Source organism: Phodopus roborovskii, unplaced genomic scaffold (assembly GCF_943737965.1).
Source record: "Phodopus roborovskii unplaced genomic scaffold, PHOROB, whole genome shotgun sequence".
Taxonomy (NCBI): Eukaryota; Metazoa; Chordata; class Mammalia; order Rodentia; family Cricetidae; genus Phodopus; species Phodopus roborovskii.
In genome coordinates, this window is record NW_026125082.1 from 90,310 (window position 1) to 113,689 (window position 23,380).

General features: G+C 35.8%; 1 protein-coding gene across 1 annotated transcript in view; it reads right to left on the reverse strand.

Annotated features, from left to right (window-relative positions):
* The window catches only part of LOC127225856 (glutamate receptor ionotropic, NMDA 3A-like), a gene marked incomplete at its 5' end in the record, with an annotated part of 91,455 nt that extends 68,410 nt beyond the window's left edge, over window positions 1-23,045 (reverse strand). Inside the window, one exon of the mRNA XM_051189478.1 lies at window positions 22,441-23,045. Coding sequence (XP_051045435.1) covers window positions 22,441-23,045 — 605 coding nt within the window. The remainder of the gene's footprint in view (window positions 1-22,440) is intronic.
* Between the last annotated feature and the right edge of the window lie 335 nt (window positions 23,046-23,380).

Consider the following 23,380-nt stretch of genomic DNA (forward strand, 5'->3'; position numbering starts at 1 on the left):
CACTACAGTATCCCAGTACACCAACTTCAGAGACAAGGTAAAGAGAGAAGCTGGATAAATTCTTTTTTAGAAGGCTATACTGTGAGAAAGAGAACAATAAATATCAATGGAGGCTGAAAATCAAATGAAACACTTCCTGAGTGTTTTACTCATGTATATATAGTATATATAAAAACTACACACATATGTATGTTCATTTTGGTGTTATAGATACACTGGCATTTGTGCTAATTGGAGTGACTCAGCAGAAATAGAAAATGTGTTAATAAAGGAAAAAATAAAAGAACATTTACAATATGACACCCTCGAGGAGACAAAACAAAGAACTGCACTTAAGGTACATGCGGGGAATGACATATTTTTCCTTTGATAAGAGATTGAAGTCAGACAGAGTAAATGCCAGGGGGTGGGGGTACCGGTAGGCATTGGCTATATGTCATCGGGAAGTTTGTGTGAGGTCTTTTACTGACTAAATGCATTTAGACATTTTAAAGAGAAATTTTAGAGGGACAGAGAAATGACTCCATGGTTAAAAGCACTCTTTGCTCTTGCAGAGGACCAGAGTTCATTTCCCAGGATACACACAGTGGTTTGCAATAATGCTAAGTCTAGTTCCAGGGTATAAAACAGTTCTGACTTCCACAGGCACCAAGCATATACATGATGCACAGACATACATTTGCAAATATTCATACACAAAATACATAAATCTAAAAAAATTTAAAAGTTAAAAAGATGAATCAGAGATCCAATTAGGTCTCTCTTCTTTTAATTCAGTGAGAGAAATTTTGTTGCAGTTTCAAAATGAGTTAAAAAGATAATTTTAAAAGACAGAAAGTCAAGTACTTTCCTAAAAAATGATTAAAATAAATTTTAGTGGATCAGTGTTTTGCTCTACCTCTAGAATTTTTGTACTCAGTTCTAAAACTGGCTTGGCTTTTTTCAATGGAAAATTTCCTGGTTTTAGCTATGAAAATTTCATTCCCACTACAATAAGAATCTAACCTGGAGGACAGGTGTAATTTGGGGAATTAGAAATGAGTTATTGGTGGAGGGTGCAATTAGAGATGGGAGGTTATTAGAATATAGGTGAAATGAAAATAGAAAGGGGGAATGTTGGGAACAGAAAGGTTCAAGCAAGTAGAGGAGTGATGGGAACATGAAATGAGGGGGCAAGGGAGGGGCTAACCAAAATGAAGTGTGCGTGAAGAAGCTACAATGGAGTCTGATCTTGAAACCCAAGTAAGAAATAAAGTAAGAGTAGATAGTATAACACACATAATATGAAAAAATAGAGGAGGTAATACCAGGAACTAAAGGTTTAAGTTGGGGGTTGGGGTACAGAGTGGGAGAAAGAAGGCATAGCAGGGGGATTAACCAAAACTAAAGACATATGGGAAGCCTTAAGAAGCCCCACTAGTTTGTAAACTAATTAAATGTATATCAACAACAACAAAAAGGGAAGTTGGAGCAGAGGTACCTTGCATGAGTGAACAATGTAGATGCCACATAGCATGACTTATTAAATGAAAATCTTAGTACCAGGAATAGCTTACCTTTCTGTGAGTTATTGGTCAGGAGGCCCCAGAGGTATCCAAAACAATATAGGCTATTATCATTACTCTTGGTTGTCCAACGGAGCTAGATCGTAAGTCCTTATTACTGAGATACTACACACAGAGGTTTCAGGATATTGAGAAATAAATCTTGAGCTGGTCAGAAAACTCTATTTGCTGGCTACTTTTCATAGAGGTGGAAAGTGCTATACAAGCTGCCAACAGGGAAGATTATATTAATGGACTTATTTAAGTGGCCCTGCATGCTACAACACTGATCCTAGTTAAGGCAAGGTGTGGTCACTATGCAATAGTGACACAACTGTTTGTAGGGGTTAGGGGTAACCATCCACTCTCTGTATGGGATTTGAGGCTCGTTCCACAGGAAACTATTCATGCCTGGTAGTACAAACATGATCAAAAACTATGGTTAGGGAAACAGAGGTCCCTGGTTCAGAACCTACAGGTGTTGTTTCAGTAAATGGGTCACATTTGTCAAATTGTCCTATGAATATTCATGTTTATATTCATAGATTTGTTGTGCTTTGAACCTCAGTCAGAAAAAATGCAATTCTTTAATGACATTTCCAGTTTCTCAGTGAAGCTTTTCCCCTTTCTGGGTCAACACTGGCAAGCGATTTTATTCTGGGAATTCATTGCTATTGAGCTGTATAAAATATTACACGTGCTAAGGTTCTTGTTCAATTTCTTCTCAATTGATTGTACTTTTTGTTTTGTTCATTCTAATTAATTTCTAGGTTTTTCTGCCTTTCCCTATTGTATTTTATGTTGATGAGGACACATTTATGATCATAATTCTTCTATAATAGACATTAAAGTTTATAAACAAAGCATCAAACAGAGCATGCTTATTTAATTTTGTATTATAGAAAGAAGAGTTGCTTTCTTTTGTGGGGAATAAGTTTGATTTCAATAAATGACCAATGGGTAAAAAGTATTTATTTATTTTGGCTTCACATATAAAGTTAAGTTTTATTTATTTTAGCTTCACATTTAAAGTTTGTTAGACGTATTTTTAGAGATCTTCTATATTCATTTGCTTTTAGGAGATATGATGAAGAATATACACAAACATTTAATTTTGCATGTGTGCTTAAATTATTTTCTCTGTTACATATTAAAAAAAACCTTAGCTGCCATATTATTTGATATATATATTTTTATTTAGTGTAGTTTGTCTATTAAGTTATAAGACATTGCTGTGTTCTTTCTTTCTGTATGCTTTTTTTTGTTTGTTTGTTTTGTTTTTCGAGACAGAGTTTCTCTGTATTTCTTTGGAGCCTATCCTGGAACTAGCTCTGTAGACCAGGCTAGACTTGAACTCACAGAGATTCACCTGCCTCTGCCTCCCAAAGTGCTGGGATTAAAGGCATGTGCCATCATCGCCCGGCTTTTCTGTATGCCTTTTAATACAGCCATACTGAATAGGTCTGTATCACCAGAAATGATTTTATTGTTTTTACATCAAAATTATATCAATGGTTACTACAACTTTGTAATATATGGGGATTTTAGACAATATATTAAATACTTTTAACATTTGGAAGTCAGTGGATCACACAGCCATAATGTTTTGACAAAAACTAAATAGAGGATCTTTTAATAATGGATTTCTATTCTTGAAAGACAGCTCTCAGCTGGGTCTAATAAAGGTCTGAGTTTTTGGGGTGAGGGGGAGAACCAAATCCAATCCCCACATATGAGCACATACGCACCCATGCCATATATCTTCCTATTCATGCATTACTGGCATTTCAGCTTGCGGCACTGTTAAAGGAGTTCATAGCACTCAAATTAACTTTGATAATGTATAGAAGTTTCTTGGCAAGGTGTTTAGAACAAATGTTTAATATGCAGTAGAAGAAATTAATTTTTAAATAGTTAACCTTAATTTATGAAAGAAATACACTTTGGAATTGCATCAGGTCGCTTGTGGATCTTGGTATCATTAGAGCTATCCATATTTTAAAGCTCTGGGAAGCCTACACCAATCATCTAGTTTAGGTGCATTTTTGGAGATTTTTAAGCAATCTATGTGTGGTGGTAGGATATTTGATCATCACATGAATGAATTACATTCATGACTTCTGTAAATTTTCTACTAGTCAGTTTCAGTACTTTGTTTTTGTAGACAACCACTGATTGACATTTCTAATGTTGCCAAATTTGTTTGCCTTCTGTACCTTTAAAAGAAAAATCTACTTTAATATGTTTACTTCCTAATTGCCAATTAGCTATTTTCAAGTATGATTTCAAGAGATTTTCTTATTTTAATTATTTATTTAAAAATACTTGGCTGGGTCTGATGGTCCAAGCCTATAGTCCTGCTACTCAGGAGGCCCAGGAAGGAGGTTTACAAGTTCAAGTCCTACTCAGACAATTGAGTAAGCTGAAGGCCAGGTTGGGGAACTTGGTGAGAATCTATCTCCAAACCAACATCTTGGAAAGTGGTGACAGAGTGCTTTCCTCATGTGTGGGGGGCTCAGTTCAGTCCTCAAGACTGCAAACAAACAAAACCCCACAATAAATGAACAGAAATGACACAGAAAAGACAAAACAGCCCTTGGATTTATTTGACTCCACCATTTTGATGTTTTATCACATGGCTTATGTCTTATATTTGTGGTTTATCATAAAATTTCTTTTTTTCACCCATGTTTACTGGATAATTTTACAACTGGATTATTTGGATCCAGCTGCCTAACTGTTCTTATCACTTTGGTCATATACAAACTGCTCTATTATTTTTTTATTTTTTATTTATTTTTATTTATTTATTTATTTTTTTTTACAAACTGCTCTAATATTTTGAGCTTTTGCATGGTTTGAGCTTCGCTTACTGTACTTTCACAAATAAAATTCTGCTTACTATTTTAATAGCATATTTTAAGCAGGTAAATATTCCAGGAACAAATCAGAAAAAGTCAGTGAACATTTTCTATGGAATGGTGACTACTGTGTTTATTCTAATTTTTAATAAATTTCATTATTCATATTTTACCTAATTAAATTTATCTAAATAAGTCCCATTATCCATTTTTCATTTTAACTTGCACTAAAATATTCTAAAGTGAATTTTTAAAGTGTTACCTACCAAAAATAATGCTATTTTCTTAAAAGTTTTAAATTAAAGCTCTATTTATGTGCCAGTTTGACTTCTCCAACTTCAATGATAAATACATATATTCATATATATTCTATATGTATAGTAAATAATCCTTGTAAACTTACTATTAATTTGATATACTTTAATATTAAAAATAATATTATAACTGAGTGAATTAATATATATTTATATAAATTTCAGCAACAGGGCCTTACCATTAGTTTTTAGAAAGCAATCAATAAATCATCTTGGCAATAGCTTGAGTTGTTTGGAAATTCAATGGGACCCCAAGGGATCAACAATAGTCAAGAACCCAATGAGATGTAAACCAACTTTGGCCTGGAAGTTTCACTTGGTAGTGACAGATATGTAGTTGGAGCATTGCTTCCTCTGTTATTTAGTGATTCCATTTCAATCTACTTCATATATGAATGTATTTTAAGAAGCTTCTACTGTGGTAAATTTCTATAGGACACCCCTCCATAAGGCCCTTAGTGTTAGTTATTTCTCCTTGTGTCCTTTTCCTTACCACCCTCTTCTTTCTACCTCCCTGCTAAATCATCTGTTAGAGTTTGCCCCCTGCATCTCCATAATTATATATTTTATCTCCCCTTCCGTGGGATATCTTCCACTCCCCCATAGTAATTTACTTTATAACCTACCATGGTTATACAGATTGTTGCATGCTTATTTTTTGGCTCATATTTCTTTAATTGGTCTCCTTTTTTTTTGTTTTACTTTACTGATCCTTTGCTTGCATTTTGTGGCTTCATATATATACATATATATATATGTATATATATACATATATATATATATATATATATATATATATATATAGTGTTTGTGTGTGTGTTTTAAGATTTATTCATTTATTATTTAACAGTGTTCTGTCCGCATGTATGCCTGCAGGCCAGAGGCTAGAAGAAGACACCAGATCTCATTATAAATGGTTGTGAGCCACCATGTGGTTTCTGGGAATTGAACTCAGGACCTCTGGAAAAGCAGTCAGTGCTCTTAACCTCTGAGCCATTCCTCTAGCCCCCTTTATTTTGTGTTTTTATGGTTTATTTTGGGTGTGTGTTTCTTGCGTTTTTTCACTGTTTATTTTAAAATTCTGGTTTGTTTTTCTTAATGTTCTTGTTTATTTTCTAAAGGAAAAGAAGGCATGAAGTTAGAAGGGTGAGGAGGTGGGGGAGGACCTGGGAGGGGATGGGAGAAGGGCAATGATGATCAGAAGATATTTGATGAATTTTCAAAACAAAAAACAAAAATTTAATGACTTTTCTTTATCTAATTTGGTATATAATGTCTTAAAAATATGTGTATCTGAAATTTGTGTTTTGTTCTTGCTTTTGAAATAATTCTCTCCACGTCTAGTTGCTTCCAGTCTTCCAGTGCTGCTTAAAAGCTTTGCCATTGTTGTGTGTCATCTTTCATGCCCTGACTACCCACAGGTCATCTACTGACTTCTACTGTGGTCTTCCTTTGCTCATGAACTCTGAATCTGTCAAGTGTTCTCACATGTTTTCTGCTCCTTTCATGTTTCTCTATTTTGTTTGTACCACCCTTTGCCACTATGGCAGTCCATTCATCTTATCTATACATAGTATTTCTATCTCCTCTATAAAGCCTTAATGTTCATTTTCTCCTTTGGAATTTTCTTAGTTCATTAACAAAATCTGCATCCTCATTCTCTCACATCTTGAAAAATGATCTGACTTTCCCCTCATGATCATCTCATTATATTACTATTTTCCTCTGATAAATGGGAGATCTGTTCCTCCTCTATTACACTCTATTAATAATCTTGCCTGTGAGGATTAATTTTGACCCTTTGTCTTTGTTCAATTAGCACTGTATTTTCTTTCTTTCTCCCTTTTCATCCTCTGTGAGATAAGGTTTTATGTAGCCCAAGCTAGCCTTGAATTCTCTATGTGGCCTAGGATGACCTTGAACTCTAATACTCCTGCCTGTTCATCAAAGTGCTGGATTTACAGGCATACCCCACTATGCCTAGCACTGGTTAGAGATCTTTAACATTACTGCTACTGGTGTCATTCTTTCAAATACCCCATGCTCCAGCACCATCTAGATCTAGTTAGGTTTATTGGGCTTACTTGTCAGGTATATTTATTCTTACATACTCAACCTGAATATTTGTTTCTTGCTCTGTTTTTATTCAGCCCCAGATATACTAGTTCTTTAATAAAAATATTTTTCACTTATGTAATTTTTTTGTTTGTGCTTCTGCATTGGGGCATTTGGGTGCATACTGAGTAAGCGTATGGAAGTTGTCACCTTTAGTGGCAAGTGCCTTTACCCATTGAACCAATTCACTTGGTATATTACTACTTCTCTGTTACTTCTCCAGCTCATCTATGTAATAGTACTTTGTGAACTTCAACTATTCATGACCTTTATCTATTTATTTTTCAAACTCTCTTTTATTATCTCACTCTTCTCTTCCATCCCAGGAGGCTCTTTTTCCATTCACATATCTGTTTCTAGCTCAGCTTGTATTTGTGGCTTGTTTTACAGACTTAGACACCATGTCTGCTTCCTTATATACTAAGGATTTAAACATTTTAGCCAGAGAGCTAACATGAAAATATTCATTGTTGTTGAATGAACCTATTGCCAACCCTATCAAAATGGAGATAACTCTCCAGGATAGACCTCAACTCTATCTTCTTTCTTAACCTAAATGCATAACAAACTTTGTACCCCTAGTTCTTCTTGTAGCTTGAACTTTAAGTGTTCTCTAAGTGTCACTTGATTAGCCTCATCTTTGACTTTTTAGACAACAGAATCCCTGGAAACAAGGGGTTCGACATATTTTACATGGAGAAAAAAAATAAAACAGTACTGTCATAGCATTGCTTTTGGGAATGAATGGACCCTGCCTTTGCCGGTCAGCTTCACTGCACAGGCTGTGAAGATGAAGAGACCCACATGCACCTGTCACATGGAGTCAGCTTTGAACTTCTTCATAGGTCTGGGTGGCAAATACAGTTAAATATATATCTTCTCAGAAAAGACAAGTATCTTAAAGTGTTCATTGCTTTATTGAAAGAATGGTCTCAATCAGCCGGGAAGCTTTTGCATTTTTAATTTATGGAGTGTTTAAAGCATTAAGATCCTAATATGTTTTCTTCTGAATAATGGATAAGAAACAAAAATAGAAATTAGTTCAATGGGAAAACACTGATGATAATGAACTCAATAGGAGTTAGAAATTGCTAATTTTTGAGCCTCAGAGTGACAATGTATTGTAATCACTGATATTGTTGTATTTCAAAACAACATACAGGCTCATCTTTTTTTTTTTTTTTAAAAAAAAGAACTTCTACAAGTCAATGGACAATATCAGTTTAACAATGAATATATGCACACATGTATGAATCATCTGGGTCTGTGTTTGGCCAAATACTTGCAATTTGGCAAATACTTGGCCAATTTACTTGTAAGTAAAACTTCATAGTGGAAGGGGAGATGCTGACATTCTTGAATTTTCCCACAAGAGGAGGAAATTACTAATAAATGCAAGTCATAATGCAATACATTTGTGCTGTGCTGTTATTGGTGTGTGGGAAGAGGAGACTGTAGCTAGAAATCTGATGCATGCTTAAGGTACCCATCTTTTTCTTACTTTTCTTTAATGTGCTGTACATTTTTTTTTGTTTTGTTTTGTTTTCTCCTGTATATCACAAAGAAGTGAGATTGTTTCATATCCCAGCTGTTTTATTTATTCCCTGGGTTTTGTTAAGGACTTTGGCTGTTCATAATTGTGGTTTTTGACCATTCTTTGACTGTTACTGATTGTTTTGTACATTGCCCTAACTTACGTGCTGGTTCTTGAGATCTAGCATGAATCTGCATCATTGTGGATTTTTTTTTCTAGCATTGCTGGAACATGGCTCTGGAAATGGAACATTCCAGAGTATTTACTAGTCAGGCATTCCTCTGAAAGGTTACAGGGTATGAAGAATAGAGAGTCTTGAGACAGATCTACAATTCAGAGTAGAGCTGTAATATTTCTCTCTACAGATTCAGATTAAGAGTTTTTTTTCTTTTTGTCTTATTTTACAATAGTAGCATATGAAGTAAAAATGTGAACAAAGAATATAATTCCCTTTCAGGAAAATAACAACTTGGAAGCTCCCTAATGTGAAGAAATATTCCAGTTTAAAACTTCCTGGATCCTGAATCCTCCTGCATTCATCAAAATTAGATCCCAAGTTAATGTGCATTTTCCAGTTTCCTTATCTGAATTAGCTAATTCCTCATGAATTAGCACAAATTTTAGACTCAACTCATGACAATCCTTAAGTGACCCAGAAGGAGAGAAATAGCCAAAGTATTTCAGTCAACTGGTCTGGCTACCAGGTTTCCTAATGGATGCATATGAAACTCTATAACATGCATTTTCTTCTATAAGTATCAACTCCCCAAGTGTTCCAGCAGAGCAAGTTAAGCTAAGAGGGTCACAGTCAGACAGAAAAGGTCACTCATAAGCAATGTGTTTTCTTCGGGGCACTAGAGAGTTGTGCTGAGCAGCAGCATCCAGCCTGGGGCTTCTATGTTCAGTGCAAGTGTATTTCTTTTAAAGTTCATGTGTTAATAGATAGATGTATCCTAAATTAGAATTATATGAAAATAAAGAAATCCCAAGCTGATTTTTTTTGAAGATTTTTCTAGTGTTCAGGAACAGACATGGACATGGCACCATCCTAAATTTAAAGGTTATTTAATACATGCTTTAGCACTTCCCCCTAGAATTTTCTAGTATCTTTTGGTACCCGGCACACAATAGATTCTTAACAATATGTATGGAATCAAAGATTAAAGAATTACTAATAATGAAAGTACAGTGAATCTCAATATTGTCTGGAAACAAAGACAAACACAGTTAGGAGGGAAAAGGGTCTTTAGCATGTTGAATAAAACCAAATAAAGACAAAGTGTATAAGAATGGCAGCAGATGCCAGAGGATACACAGTAGTAGAAGTAGCTGGCTCAAAGATACTGATAACTGAACAGCCAGGTTAAGGTAAATGGATAAAAATGATCAGATGCCCGTGTTCCCTCCTGAGAGAAGCAAGATAAAGAGACTGGGAGCTTTCTGAAGGCTGAGTCCTCTCTACTCATGGTTCCAGCTGAGGGCATGAGCAATGTCAGTATCTTAGGCAAATGTATGGGTGAACACATGGCTTTATCCAGTTGATGGAATTCTTGCAGACAACCAAAATGAAGTGCAGAAGCTTTTCAAAGAAGACATTACTCATTCTACTCCTTGATTTAAAGCTGAGCTCTAAAGCAGGACTTGGTGGCACAGGCTTGTGATTCTAGTTACTTGAAAGACTGAAGTAGGAGAAGCACAAGTTCAAAGTCACTCTTAGATATAGAGTAAGTTTAGGCCTCATTGGTCAATTGAACAGAACCTATCTAAAAATAAGATCAAGCAAACAAACAAACAAAAAGAAATAGGTCTGGGAAAGTAGCTCAGTGGTAAAAGGCTTATCCAGCATGTGTGAGACCCAAAGTTCACACTCCAGTCAAACAAACAAATAAACAACAACAAAAAACATGAAATTGACCAGCATTTCTGTGATTGATTAGCTGAAAAGTAAAAAATTTCCTAGGCCAGGGAGATGAAGGTGTCTTTGTCTAGGTTCTTTGATTCTTATATAATAATTGCCTTTGATTGGACCATTTTTAAATCAATAAGTTGTTTCCCAGAGAACAATGGGTTCATTCATACTCAGGGCCTCAAGATAAGCATGAAGAATCAGAATCCCAGAAACAGCAGGTAAAATCCACCTTAGCTTCCACCAGAGTCTGCAAAGGAGGAAATATATAACTTCTTGTATCCTGATGCTTTAAAAAATATTTTCAAGGATTTTATAATATCTTGTTCTATTCTGCTAATTTTTTATAGGACTGTGGTTTTATAAATTAGTCAAGGCTAATGCTCTGTTTCCACTGACATCCATTAGACATACGAAATGCAACTCCTTAGCCTGGCATAAAAGCTATATGTGGTATTCTGAGTACTATTCTAGAAAAATTCAATTTCTCTTCATATACAATTAATCCTCCAATTATGTTACATTTCTTCTCCAGGACTGAATAAAGTCACACATTTCATCTTCTATGCTTGTGAATTAGCACCACGCTCTTCAGAATACTTGTTTAACTATACAAAATGTTCGTATTTGTTCATGTAAAGACATGTTGCTTTTCAGAGTGCTGATGTTGGCAGTTTCGGCAGAGTTCTGCATTTGTAAAAAATTCAAGGCTGTTAGCTGAGATTGTCCAGCCTCACAGACTAGTCTAGTCAGGAGTTTAGATAAGCCTTACATTTTTCCATTACACTGAGATAGGATAACAAATGTTATATCTAGTTTTCATAGGACTTGATTATCATCTCAATTTTCTTGGGGTTCTCTGGGGATACTGTCACCTCCAGGCAACAGAAAAACAGTCTAGAGAACCCAATGCTCACATTCCCAAGAGGCAGTGTGGGTCGTTTTTGATCACTCAATGGATGATGGTCATTTGTCATCATTTAGTGGGGATATGGGAATATAGGATAAAAAGACAACTATTTATCTCAAATATTTTACACTGGTAAGGATTTTTGTATATTGATACAAATTTAAGGTTATTTTTGTTTTACTATACATATATTTCTATTCTTATTTAAAATATTGTTATGTAGCTCACTTAAAAATGTAATATAAAGTTCTAGTTCTTGAAATCCATTATTACAAACTATTTAGGATAATTAAGAAATGCAGGTTAGTAGTTAGTCATCTATAACAACCAAAGTTGTCATGTTTTCAAGGTAAAACAGTTATTTTAGATAGATATGTGATTTTCAATTACTTCAGAGATCTACAGAATATGGCATTTAAGATTTTTAGTAAACTAAGGTTTTTTTTCATGACAGTGAGACATATCTGCTTCTGACAGCACCAATCTATTTAATAAAATGATGATATGCATCAAAGAACTCCATATGAAGTTTGTTTTCATTATGGCCAAGCTATCCATTTTGGCAAGAAACTGACCTTACCTTGATTGCTGACAGTATACTGTAATAACTGGCAAGCAGGACACAAAACAATGCAACTGCTAAACTTTGCCAAGACAAATTAGGACAGTCCTTTAAAATCCCTGCTTCACAGGAATCTGTCAGATATTCTAGGCCTTAGGCTGAAGATATATACCCCAAAGTTGCAGACAAACTTTGGATGACTGTCCAGACAGCCAGATGTCTTTGCTAATTCTATAGTTTGGAAAGTGGCTTCTCTGCACTTCATGTTTACTTGGGTAATATTACATCCATCTCAGGTCTCTAATGAAGTTAAAGACAAGGTAGTTATAGTCTTCATTGTTATGAAAATTAGAAAAGAGGCTTACATAAGAGATGCAAAGTTTATAAGGTTGAGAAACATAAACACTTAAATCATTTATCTAAGAAAGTGTTTTGAGGTCTAAAAAGATAACTTGGGTTGGTAATACAGGTTAGGATAGAAAGTAAACTAGGTATACAACTTTGGACTCATCAAGATAGGATACATAATAGAGTATTTTCTCTGAATTTGCCAAATGCAAATGAGCTGGATATTGTAAATGTAATTCTTACTTGATAATTGTTATTATTATATATAGTCTTACAATGTTAAAACTTAAACGGGCACTAGCAGTGTGGTCCAACCAAAAGCTGCCAGTGTCCTGGTCCTGGTCCCACCTCCAACCACAGGAGTGGGTAAGTGTGGGCCTATTTTTTTGGCTTGTCTTCCGGTGCCCTGCTCGGTGGATCCTGAGGACTGAGAACTGAGGACTGCCTGCAGGGGAGCCCACCCATTGGACCAGCTCATTTGGAGACTGCCAGCATCCTGCTCCAGCTTTCCATCCATGGAAAGAGTCCTACTACCACCCACAGAAGTAAGAGAGCCATCAGAGTATTAGAACTGCTTGCACCTACGAGAAGAGATGGAAGAGAGAATCTCAGGTGTTGAAGATAAACTAGGAGAAATAGATTCATCAGCCAAAGAAAATCTTAAGTCCAACAAATCCCTGACACAAAATATCCAGGGAATGAGACACTGTGAAAAGGCCTAACCAAGGCCTAACCTAAGAATAATAGGCATAGAAGAAGGTAAAGAAACCCAACACAAAGTAATAGAAAATATATTCAACAAAATCATAGAAGAAAACCTTCCCAACCTGAAGACATGCCAATGAAAGTACAAGAAGCTTACAGAACACCAAATAGAGTGGACCACAAAGGAAAGTCTCCTTGCCACATTATAATCAAAACACCAAACAAACAGAATAAAGAAAGAATACTAAGAGCAGCAAAGGAAAAATGGCAAGTCACATATAAAAGCAAACCTATCAGAATTACACCTGAATTCTCCTTGGAAACTCTGAAAGCCAGAAGGTCCTAGATAGATATTCTGCAACACTAAGAGAACACAGATACCAGCCCAGACTACTATACCCAGTATAGCTTTCAATCACTATTGATGGAGAAACCAAGATGTTTCATGACAAATCCAGATTGAAACAATACACATCATCCAATCCAGCCCTACAGAAAGTTCTGGACGGAAAACTCCAACCCAATTGAATTAACTCCACCCACAAAAGCATAGGCAGTAGATAATCCCCCTTTACCAACAGCCAAAATAAAAATGGTGGGAGGATCCACACACAACATCATCACTAACAGCAAATCAAAAACAAGTATAAATTAACAATCAATGGTCATTAATATCCCTCAATATTAATGATCTTAACTCGCCTATTAAAAGACACAAGCTAACTGAATAGATACAAAAACAGAATCCATCCTTTTGCTGCATAACAAGAAACACACCTCAACTTCAAAGACAGATGTCACCTCAGAGTTAAGGGTTGGGAAAAGACTTTCCAATCAAATGGTCTCAAGAAACAAGCAGGTGTAGCAGTACTTATATCTAACAAATTAGACTTTAAACTAAAATCAATCAAAAGAGACAAAGAAGGTCATTTCTTATTCATCACAGGAGAAATCTATCAAAATGAAATCTCAAGTCTGAACATTTATGCCTCAAATACAAAGTTACCCACTTTCCTAAAAGAAACATTACTAAAACTCAAACTGCACATAAAACCTCACACACTTACAATGAGAGATTTCCAACACCTCACTCTCAACACTAGACAGGTCCACCAAACAGAAGCTTAACAAATAAACAAAGGAACTAACAGAGGTTATGACCCAGTTGGGTTTAACAGACATTTATAGAACATTCCATCCAAACACAAAAGAATAGACCTTTTTAGCGTCACATGGAACCTTCTCTAAAATTGACCACATACTTAGAAATATAGTAAACCTCAATAGGTCCAAAAAATTGGAATAATCCCCTATATCTTATTAGACTTTCATGCTTCAAAGTTAGAATTCAACAACAACACAAATTGCAGAAACCCTACAAACTCATGGAAACTGAACAGTGCACAATTACACCATTCCTGGGTCAAGGAAGAAATAAAGAAAGAAAATAAAAACTTCCCAGAATCCAATGAGAATGAAGATACAACATACCCTAACTTATGGGACCCTTTGAAAGCAGTGCTAAGAGGAAAGTTCATAGTCCTAAATGCCCACATGAAGAAATTAGAGAATAGTCACACTAGAGAATTAACAGCACAATTGAAAGCTCTACAACAAAAATCTCTACAACACCCTGGAGTGGTAGATGCCAGGAAATAATCAATTTGAGGGCTGAAATCAATAAGGTAAAAACTAGGAAAATAATACAAAGAATCAGTGTAAGAAAGAGTTGGTTCACTGAGAAAATCAATAAGATAGAAAAAAACCTTTATCCAAATTAACCAAAAGACAGAGAAATAACATGCAAATTAACAAAATCAGAAATGAAAAGGAGACTAGACAATGGACACAGAGGAAATCCAGAGTATGTTCCAGTCATACTTTGAAAATCTGCACTCCACAAAAAAAAAAATAATAATGGAAATGAATACTTTTCTGGGTAGATATCACTAACCAAAATTAAATAAAGACCAAATAAGCAATTTAAATAGAACTATAACCTCTAATGAAATTGTAGCATTCATCAACCCCTCTCCCCCAATAGCCCAGGGCCAGATGGTTTCAGTGCAGAAATCTACTAGAAATTCAAAGAACAGCTAATATCAATACTTCTCAAAGTGTACCATACAATAGACCAGTCATTGCCAAACTTTTTTTTTTTTTTTTTTTTTAACAAGGCTACAATTACCCTGGTAACCAAGACACACAAAGACAAAACTAAGAAAGAGAGCTACAGACCAGTATCCCTCATGAACATTGATGCAAAAATACTCCAATAAAATACTGGAAAATCAATCTAAGAACATTTCAGAGAAATCATCCCCATGACCTAGTAGGCTTCTTCCTGGGGATGCAGGGATGGTTCATCATACAAAAATCAATCAACATAATCCACTATATAAATAAACTGAAAAGAAAAACCACATGATCATCTCACTAGATGCTGAAAAAGCCTTTGACAAAACCCAACACCCTCTCATGATAAAGGTCTTGGAGAGATCGGGGATAGCAGGAACATACCTAAACATTATAAAAGAAATGTATAGCAAACCAATAGCCAACATCATTCTAAATGGAGACAAACTCAATGTAATTCCTATAAAATTGGGAACAAGATAAGGCTGTCCACTGTCTCCGTATCTCTTCAATATTGTACTTGATGTACTAGCTAGAGCAACAAACAACAAAAGGAGATCAAGGGGATATAAATTGGTAAGGAAGAAGTCAAACTTCCACTATTTGCAGATGATATGATAGTTTACTAAAGTCACCTGAAAAACTCTACCAGGGAACTCCTATAGCCGATAAATACCTTCAGCAAATTAGCAGGATACAAGATTAACAAAACAAAAAACAAACAAACAAAAAAAGTAGCCCTACTATATACAGATGATAAGGGGGCTGAGGAAGAAATAAGAAATAGCATCCGTTATAATAGCCACAAACAACATAAAGTATCTTGGGGTAATGCTTACTAAACAAGTGAAAGACCTATATAATAAGAACTTTGAATCTTTAAAGAAAGAAATTAATGAAGTTCACAGAAAATGGAAAGATCTCCTATGATCTTGGATAATTAGGATCAATATAGTGAAAATGGCAATCTTGCCAAAAGCAATCTACAGATTCAATGCAATCCCCATCAAAATCCCGACACAATTCTTCACAGTCCTTGAAAGAACAATCCTCAACTCTACTGAAAAACAAAAGACTCAGGATAACCAAAGTAACCCTGTAAAATAAAGGAACCTCTAGGGGCATCACCATCCCTGACTTCAAACTCTATTATAATGCTGTAGTCCTGAAAACAGCTTGGTATTGGCACAAAAAAAGACAGGTGGACCAATAGAATCGAATTGAAAACCCCGATTTAAAGCCACACACCTATGAATACCCAATTATTGACAAAGAAGCTAAATTTATTCAATGGAAAATAGAAAGCATCTTCTAAAATTTGTGCTGGCATTACTGGATACTGGTGTGTAGAGGACTGCAGACAGACTCATGTCTATTGCCACACACAAACCTTAAACCCAAATGGATCAAAGACCTCAACATAAATCCAGCCAAATTTAACCTCTTAGAAGAGAAAGTGGGAGGTTCCCTTGAACAAATCGGTACAGGAGACTGCTTTCTGAACACAATACAAGTAGCACAGGCACTGAAATTGAGAATTAATAAATGGGACCTCCTGAAACTGAGAAGCTTCTGTAAGGCAAAGGACACAGTCAACAAGACAAAACAGTAGCCCACAGAATCAGAAAAATTATTCATCAAATCCACATCTGAGGGCTGTTTTCCAAAATAGACAAAGAATTTAAGAAGGTAGTTACCAAAACACCAAATAATCCAATCAAAAGTGTGGTAGAGAACTAAATAGAGAATTCTTAATGGAGGACTTTAAAATGTCTGAAAGACACTTAAGAAAGTGTTCAATATCTTTAGTCCTCAGGGAAACACAAATCAAAACAACTCTGACATACAATCTTATTCCTGTCAGAATGGCTAAAATCAAAAATACCAATGACAGTTTATTCTGGAGAGGATGTGGAGAAAGGGTTACACTTTCCACTGCTGGTGGGAGTGCAAACTTGTACAGCCACTTTGGAAATCAGTATGGCAGTTCCTCAGGAAAATTGGAATTAGTCTACCTCAAGATCCAGTAATTCCACACATAGGCACCCAAAAGATGCACATTCATACAACAAGTACATCTGTTCGATTATGTTCACAGCAACATTATTTGTAATAGCCAGAACCTGGCACTAACCCAGATGCTCCTCAACTGAAGACTGGATGGAGAAAATGTGGTACATTTACACAATGGATTACTACTCATTGGAAAAACACAATAGATTCTGAAATTTAAAGGGAAATGGATGAAACTGGAAGAAATCATCCTGAGTAAGATAACCCAGCCACAAAAATGCCAACATGGTATGTACTCACTCATATATGGATACGAGCATACAATTAACACCACCAAAAAAGCTAGGAAACAAGGAGCACCCTAAGAGAGACATACATGGTCCCCTGAAGAAGGGGAAAGGGACAAGATCTCCCAAGCAATTTTGGTTCATGGGGGAAGGAGAGAGGGATTTAGGAGGAAAAGGAGGAGAGAGGTGGTCGTGATGGGCAGGAAGATTAAGTCAGGGAAAGAATAAAGGAGAGCAATAAAAGAGATACCATAATAGAAGAAACCATAATAAATTTTAAGGGAAATCTGGCACTAGGAAAATGTCCAGAGATCTACAAGGATGATCTCAACTAACAATGTAAGCAATAGTGGAGAGACTAGCTTAAATGCCCTTTCCCGATAATGAGATTGATGACTACCTTATATGCCATCCTTGAGCCTTCATCTAGTAGCTGATGGAACGACAAGCAGACACCCACAGCTAAACACTGAGCCTAAGTCTTGGAATCCAGTTGCAGACAGGGAGAAGTGATGAACAAAGAGATCAAGACCAGGTTGGAGAAACCCACAGAAACAGCTGACCTGAATAAGGGGGAGCTCATGGACTCCAGTCTTATAGCTGGGAAACTAGCAAAGGACCAACCCAGATCCCCTGAATGTGGGTGTTAGTTAGGAAGACTGAACAGTCTATGGGGCCTATGGTAGTGGATCAGCATTCATCCCTAGTATATGAATGGACTTTGGGAGTCCATTCCACATAAATCCTATATACATGGTGTAGGGCCTGGGCCCTACTCCAAATGATATAACAAACTTTGATGACTTCCCAAGCCTCACCCTCCTGGGGAACAGAAAGGGGATAAGATGGGGGTGGTGGGATCAGGGAGGACAGGAAGGTGCGGGAACTGGGATTGACATATAAAACAAGTTTGTTTTCAAAGTTAAGTAAAATATATTAAAAAACCAAACATTTTTCTTATTTAGAAAAAAAGGCTGAAATATTGTGCAATATTTGTTTAACTATGCCAAGATGTGTTGCATTTGTTTAACTATGTAAAGATGTGTTGCTGTTTTGCCTTTCCTGCCTAAAGTACTCGATTGGTCTTATAAAAAGCTGAACAGTCACTGGTGAGGAGGGGGTATAGGTGTGACTTCCAGGCATGGAGAGGAAGAGGAGGAATTTAGGCTTGAGAAAGAAAGAAAAAGATATGTCAGGGGCCTGCCAGCGAGACACAGAGGAAATCTGACAGTAGAGAGGTAAAAATAAGAGGTAAAAAGCCCCAAAGTGAAATAGGTGTAGATGAATAGAAACAGGGTAAATTAAGTTGAGAGAGCTAGTAGGACAAGCCCTATCTAGGGCTGAGTGTTCATAATTAATATTAAGTTTCTGTGTCTTTATTTGGTAACTACTTGGCAGCCCAAAGAAAATTTTAATTATTTCAAATGTGAAAACATATTTATTTATTAAAGTACATCATAAAAATCTCTGAAAATGTTAATGAATTTATTTGTGTGTGTGTGTGTGTGTGTGTGTGTATTTGAAAAAGTGCATATCCCTCTAGGCATAGAGGTGCAATCCTGTCATCCCAGCACATGGGAAACTGATAACAGAAGACTGGAAGTTCTAGGACAGACAGAACTACATAAGAAGTATCCTTTTAACGAGGAAAAAGTACGTATCTTAGAATTTTATAATTTCCCTTTATGTATTATCCTGTCAGCTCTAACATGACAAACTCAAGTATTCATTATACTTCCACCCAATTCAAAACTGGTCACTGATTGGGTAGAAACTCACAGATGTGCATTCATGGATGGATTGTCACAATAATGTGCCTCCTACAGTTGCCCCCCAAACAATTAACATTTAGTAAAACAACTCTCTAACACATTGTTAAAGATAACACGATGACCTTGGTCCTCTAGTGCTTTTGTCTACACTGAGTCATGATGGACATTTGCTCTGACTGTGGGCAACCGAGAAGAATGAAATCCCTTATACCTGTAATTATGTCTGTGTAGTCTGCCACAAGAAATTATTTTCCTAGTTTAAAAGCCTGTGCTGAAAATGCCATGTTTGGGGTGATTTCATTAACATTTTAAAATGTTAACAATTCTGTCAGCCCAAACCGAAAATGACTGTGTGAGAAATGAAAGCTTGCATAACTCTGGTACCATCTAGTCACAGCTCATTATCCCCACCGGCTTTTATTATGCAACCAGGGATTGGGGTCAACCTCACAAAATTTAGGGACAATTAAGAAAATTACTGTATGCAGATGTGACTTATGGAGTGAGAATAACTAACTTTCTAAAAGATGAGTTAAACAAAATAAATAAGGATGATGGAAAACCCACAGCGGTTTTGTGGCTTGAGGCAACCTTTAAGTTATTCATTATAAAGACACCTTCCAGGGATTTGCCCAGTTCCCCTGACCCTGTCTTGACTCTTTGAATTTTTTCTTTGACGGTATCCCTCTGGGAGTTTAAAAAAGTCCTAGTCATATTTTCTGAAGTTCTTTGAGCTTATTTCTCATACCTCCCTGATGGGGATGAAAATATTGTCACTGACCCCTATGCATTGTGAACTGCTGCTGGTCTCCAAACCTCACACTCTTCTTTTATGACTTTCAAACTTTATGAGATAAAAACATGTGGGAACAATTGTGAGGACAGAGCCTTTCACCAAAGAGAAAAAAATAAAAGAAATAAAAGGAAAGAAGAAAACCAGAGCATAAGTAGTTAGGCAAATTAAAAGTTTATATTTAGTTTAGAAAGTATTTACTTACTAACCATCCATTTTCCACAGTCAATGACAGTGGAAGACACAGATACAATTTAAAGTTTTCTTTCTCGGGAAATACATTTTAATAACTATCTATTAAGCATGTTAGATGCTAGGCTTTGGACTAGGTTGAATAATAGTGTTTCAATTTAATGGAAATTGTATTCTCTTTAGAAACCAAGTAGGTAAGGATAGAATAGGCTAAGTGTCACTGTAGAATTCAGTATAAAAAGTGCCATAGGATCCTCATGGAGGAAGATTTAAAAATTTAAAAATTCATTTAGTGTGTGTGTGTATGCGCAAATGCATGTATGTGTATGTGCACAAGCATGTGTATGTGTGTGTGGGTTTGTATGCATGTATATGTCTGTGTGTGTGTGTGTATGCATGTATGTATATGCTATTGTGCAATTATGGAAGTCAGAAGACAATATGCAGGAGGCAGTTATCTCCTTCTACTATGAAACTCAATTCTTGGTCTTGGAGGATAACGATTTCTCCACTGAGTAATCTTGCCAGTCTGAGAAATGGGATTTAACTCTAAATTAAACTTTGGGAAGCCAGAAAGATCGTTTGACCTTGATAAAATGTATATGCCACCCAAGACAACAAAAAATTCTTCTCTTTTTTTTTTTGCTAAACAGTTTTAGATCCAAACAGATACGTTTTTTTTCTTGTGTTGTTAATTTTACAAGAGACAAGAGCATACTAGGTGACATGATGTCCTCCCAAAGAAACACTGGGATTATAAATTGAAGCTCTGCTTATATGATGTACAGTTTTCTTTTCTTAAATAAAATACTGAAGCTCAGATATGTACTAGGGTACAAATGGGTTAACTTTGTGCAAATGCCACTAAGTAAAATATATTTGGTTTGATTAAAATGCTATGGGAAAAGGGAAAGTTAGTATTATACATTTTTATCACTAATAGATTTTTAAAAATTTGTTTGAATTTCTTTAATTTTTTGAAACAAGGTCCTGCTATGTTTCCTTGATTGGCCTGAAACTCAATGTGTAGCCCATTGAACTGACAAAGAATCTCCTGGTTCTGTCTTCCAAATGCATGGGTTTAGAGGTGTATACCGTCATACCATGTTTACATCTTTGTTAACAATATTAGGCTGTGCTTTGTCTTAAATTTTGTCATACTTGGTCATTAGAAGATTGCTTGTGTATAGTAAGTGCTCAGTACAATTGTGTGTAAAGTTATGATGACTTCCTGGTCTTTTACCAAATATTTGTGTTTTCTTAAGAAAAAACACCATAAAATTGCTATATTCTGTAATTCAAATGCCATTTCTTTACCTTAAAATGTGTGTTAGTACACTGGCATGATTCACCTCTGAAAAAAGAACTAATTCTCTGACTTGGTCTCTCTGACTATAGGTCACCCTTTCCTAGATAAAAATCAAGTAACCTAAAAATATCATTTAAGGACATTTCCCTTTCTGAGTAATTATAGGGCTATTTCTGTATGAGGGATTGTCCTTTATTTTAGATGGAGTTTTCCATTCCATCTTTCTGAATCAACTGATCTACTAAAGAATAAAGGTACAAATTATAGGATACATACATGTAATTATGTATAAAATAATATATATCCACCCTGTCTGTCTGATGTCTGTCTATCTATCATCTATCAATCATCTATATATTATCTACATATCATCTATTGATCCATCATCCATACATCATGAATCATCTATTTTCTATCTTATCTATCACAAAAATTCTACAAGTAACCACATTCTATGCTTACATCTTTAAATTTTTATATCCATTTTCTATAAGTATACATACAACATAAGTAACAAAGGAAAGAGAAATTGTGTAACCTGATCAAGTGATACAGGAACCAAAAGACAGAACTAAGATTTTAGCTGGTGTGGCTCTGAAGTCTCTGCTTTTAACCAGAATCTAAAATGCATTAAACAATTGTAGGAGAGAAATGCCCATTTTCATGCAACTATTTTTTTCTTTTTATGTATTTATAAAGATTTGTTCAGGCCTACTGATGTGGGAAAGAATAAACAAGGAAATAATTCCTTGCTTTTATCTACTATGAGCCAAGTATGCATTAATAATTTTCACATACAATTTCCTGGACTAATTATTATATTATATCAAGCTATTCTATGTTATTCCAATTTACTTGTTAGGACTGAGGTTCAAGATTTTAAATAATCTGCCAAAAACTCAACAGTAAGTGAAGAACTAACCAGGTCTGAGTACTGTCTCTACATTACAGGGCAAAGACTACAACTCAAAATAAGTAACACATCATGAGATACATGTCTTTCATTGCCCCTAACCATCTCAGAACTATTGGCCTGTAAAGCTATCCAGAATCAAGATTTCTGCACAGTGAATAGATGGGAAACTTTTACTTGCTATCCCAGCTCTGTGGAGGAGAATTAACCCAGTCTTTAATCCTACCTTGATAAATACTGTCCAGAAGTCAGATTTGTGGTTTTCACATCCATGCAGTTCATTGTGCTGGGAAGGAGAGCAAGTTCTGGCTGGATCATGGTGGCTGTGGCTACAGCTCTTGCAACCAACTCCATGGCATCCTGCACGTAGTACTCAAAGACAGTCTGTGTTGTTTTTCCATGAGCAATGAGCCCTAAAGGCAGGCCTTCTGTCCTCAGTTCCTCCAAATTCTGCGAGTCTCCGAGAACCCAGTGAAGCTCAGGAGGTGATAGCCCAAACTGGGTGGAAATTTCAAAAATCTGCCTGATATTCTCCATGTCACAACCAAACATCACCATCGTGGGTGTGTTGTTCTTAACGTGCTCCAGCTGGACCTGCAAGATGCTTAGGAAGTCCTTGGTGGAAGACAGGTTAGCAGTGATGTTGATGATAGACCCAAGGTGGAACTTAGAGTTATTCTCGGTAAGGAGGAGGAACTCGGTGATATTCCAGTCTTCCTGGCATAGCAGCAAGCTAAAATTGTACCAGTTGTTCATGGCCAGAATTGAGACAGTGACATCAGCATCAGAACTTAATGAATTTTCTAAACTCAGTTGTAGGTGCAGGGGATTCTGTATTTAAAGATAAGAAGAAAGAAGAATTAGAAAGTATTGCTCAAAGACAATGACAAGGTAGTTTTGCTGTCCTGTGAGCCCAAAGTCTTTGTTTACTCCTGTGATACTTCCTCTGGGATAAAATTCTCTTACTTTGAAATAGTAATGCTCTTTGTCTAATGACAATCAACTCTTTATCTCAGTTTCCTGAAGATTTTTGTTGAGAGTACCAGAAAACAAATAGCTCTTGGTATAAGTGTAAGAAGTGATGTAATCATATATTTAGTCATAGATTTTTATGGAGTTTTTCTTCCTTACATTTAGTCCCCCTAATGCATCACATTTCTTACACT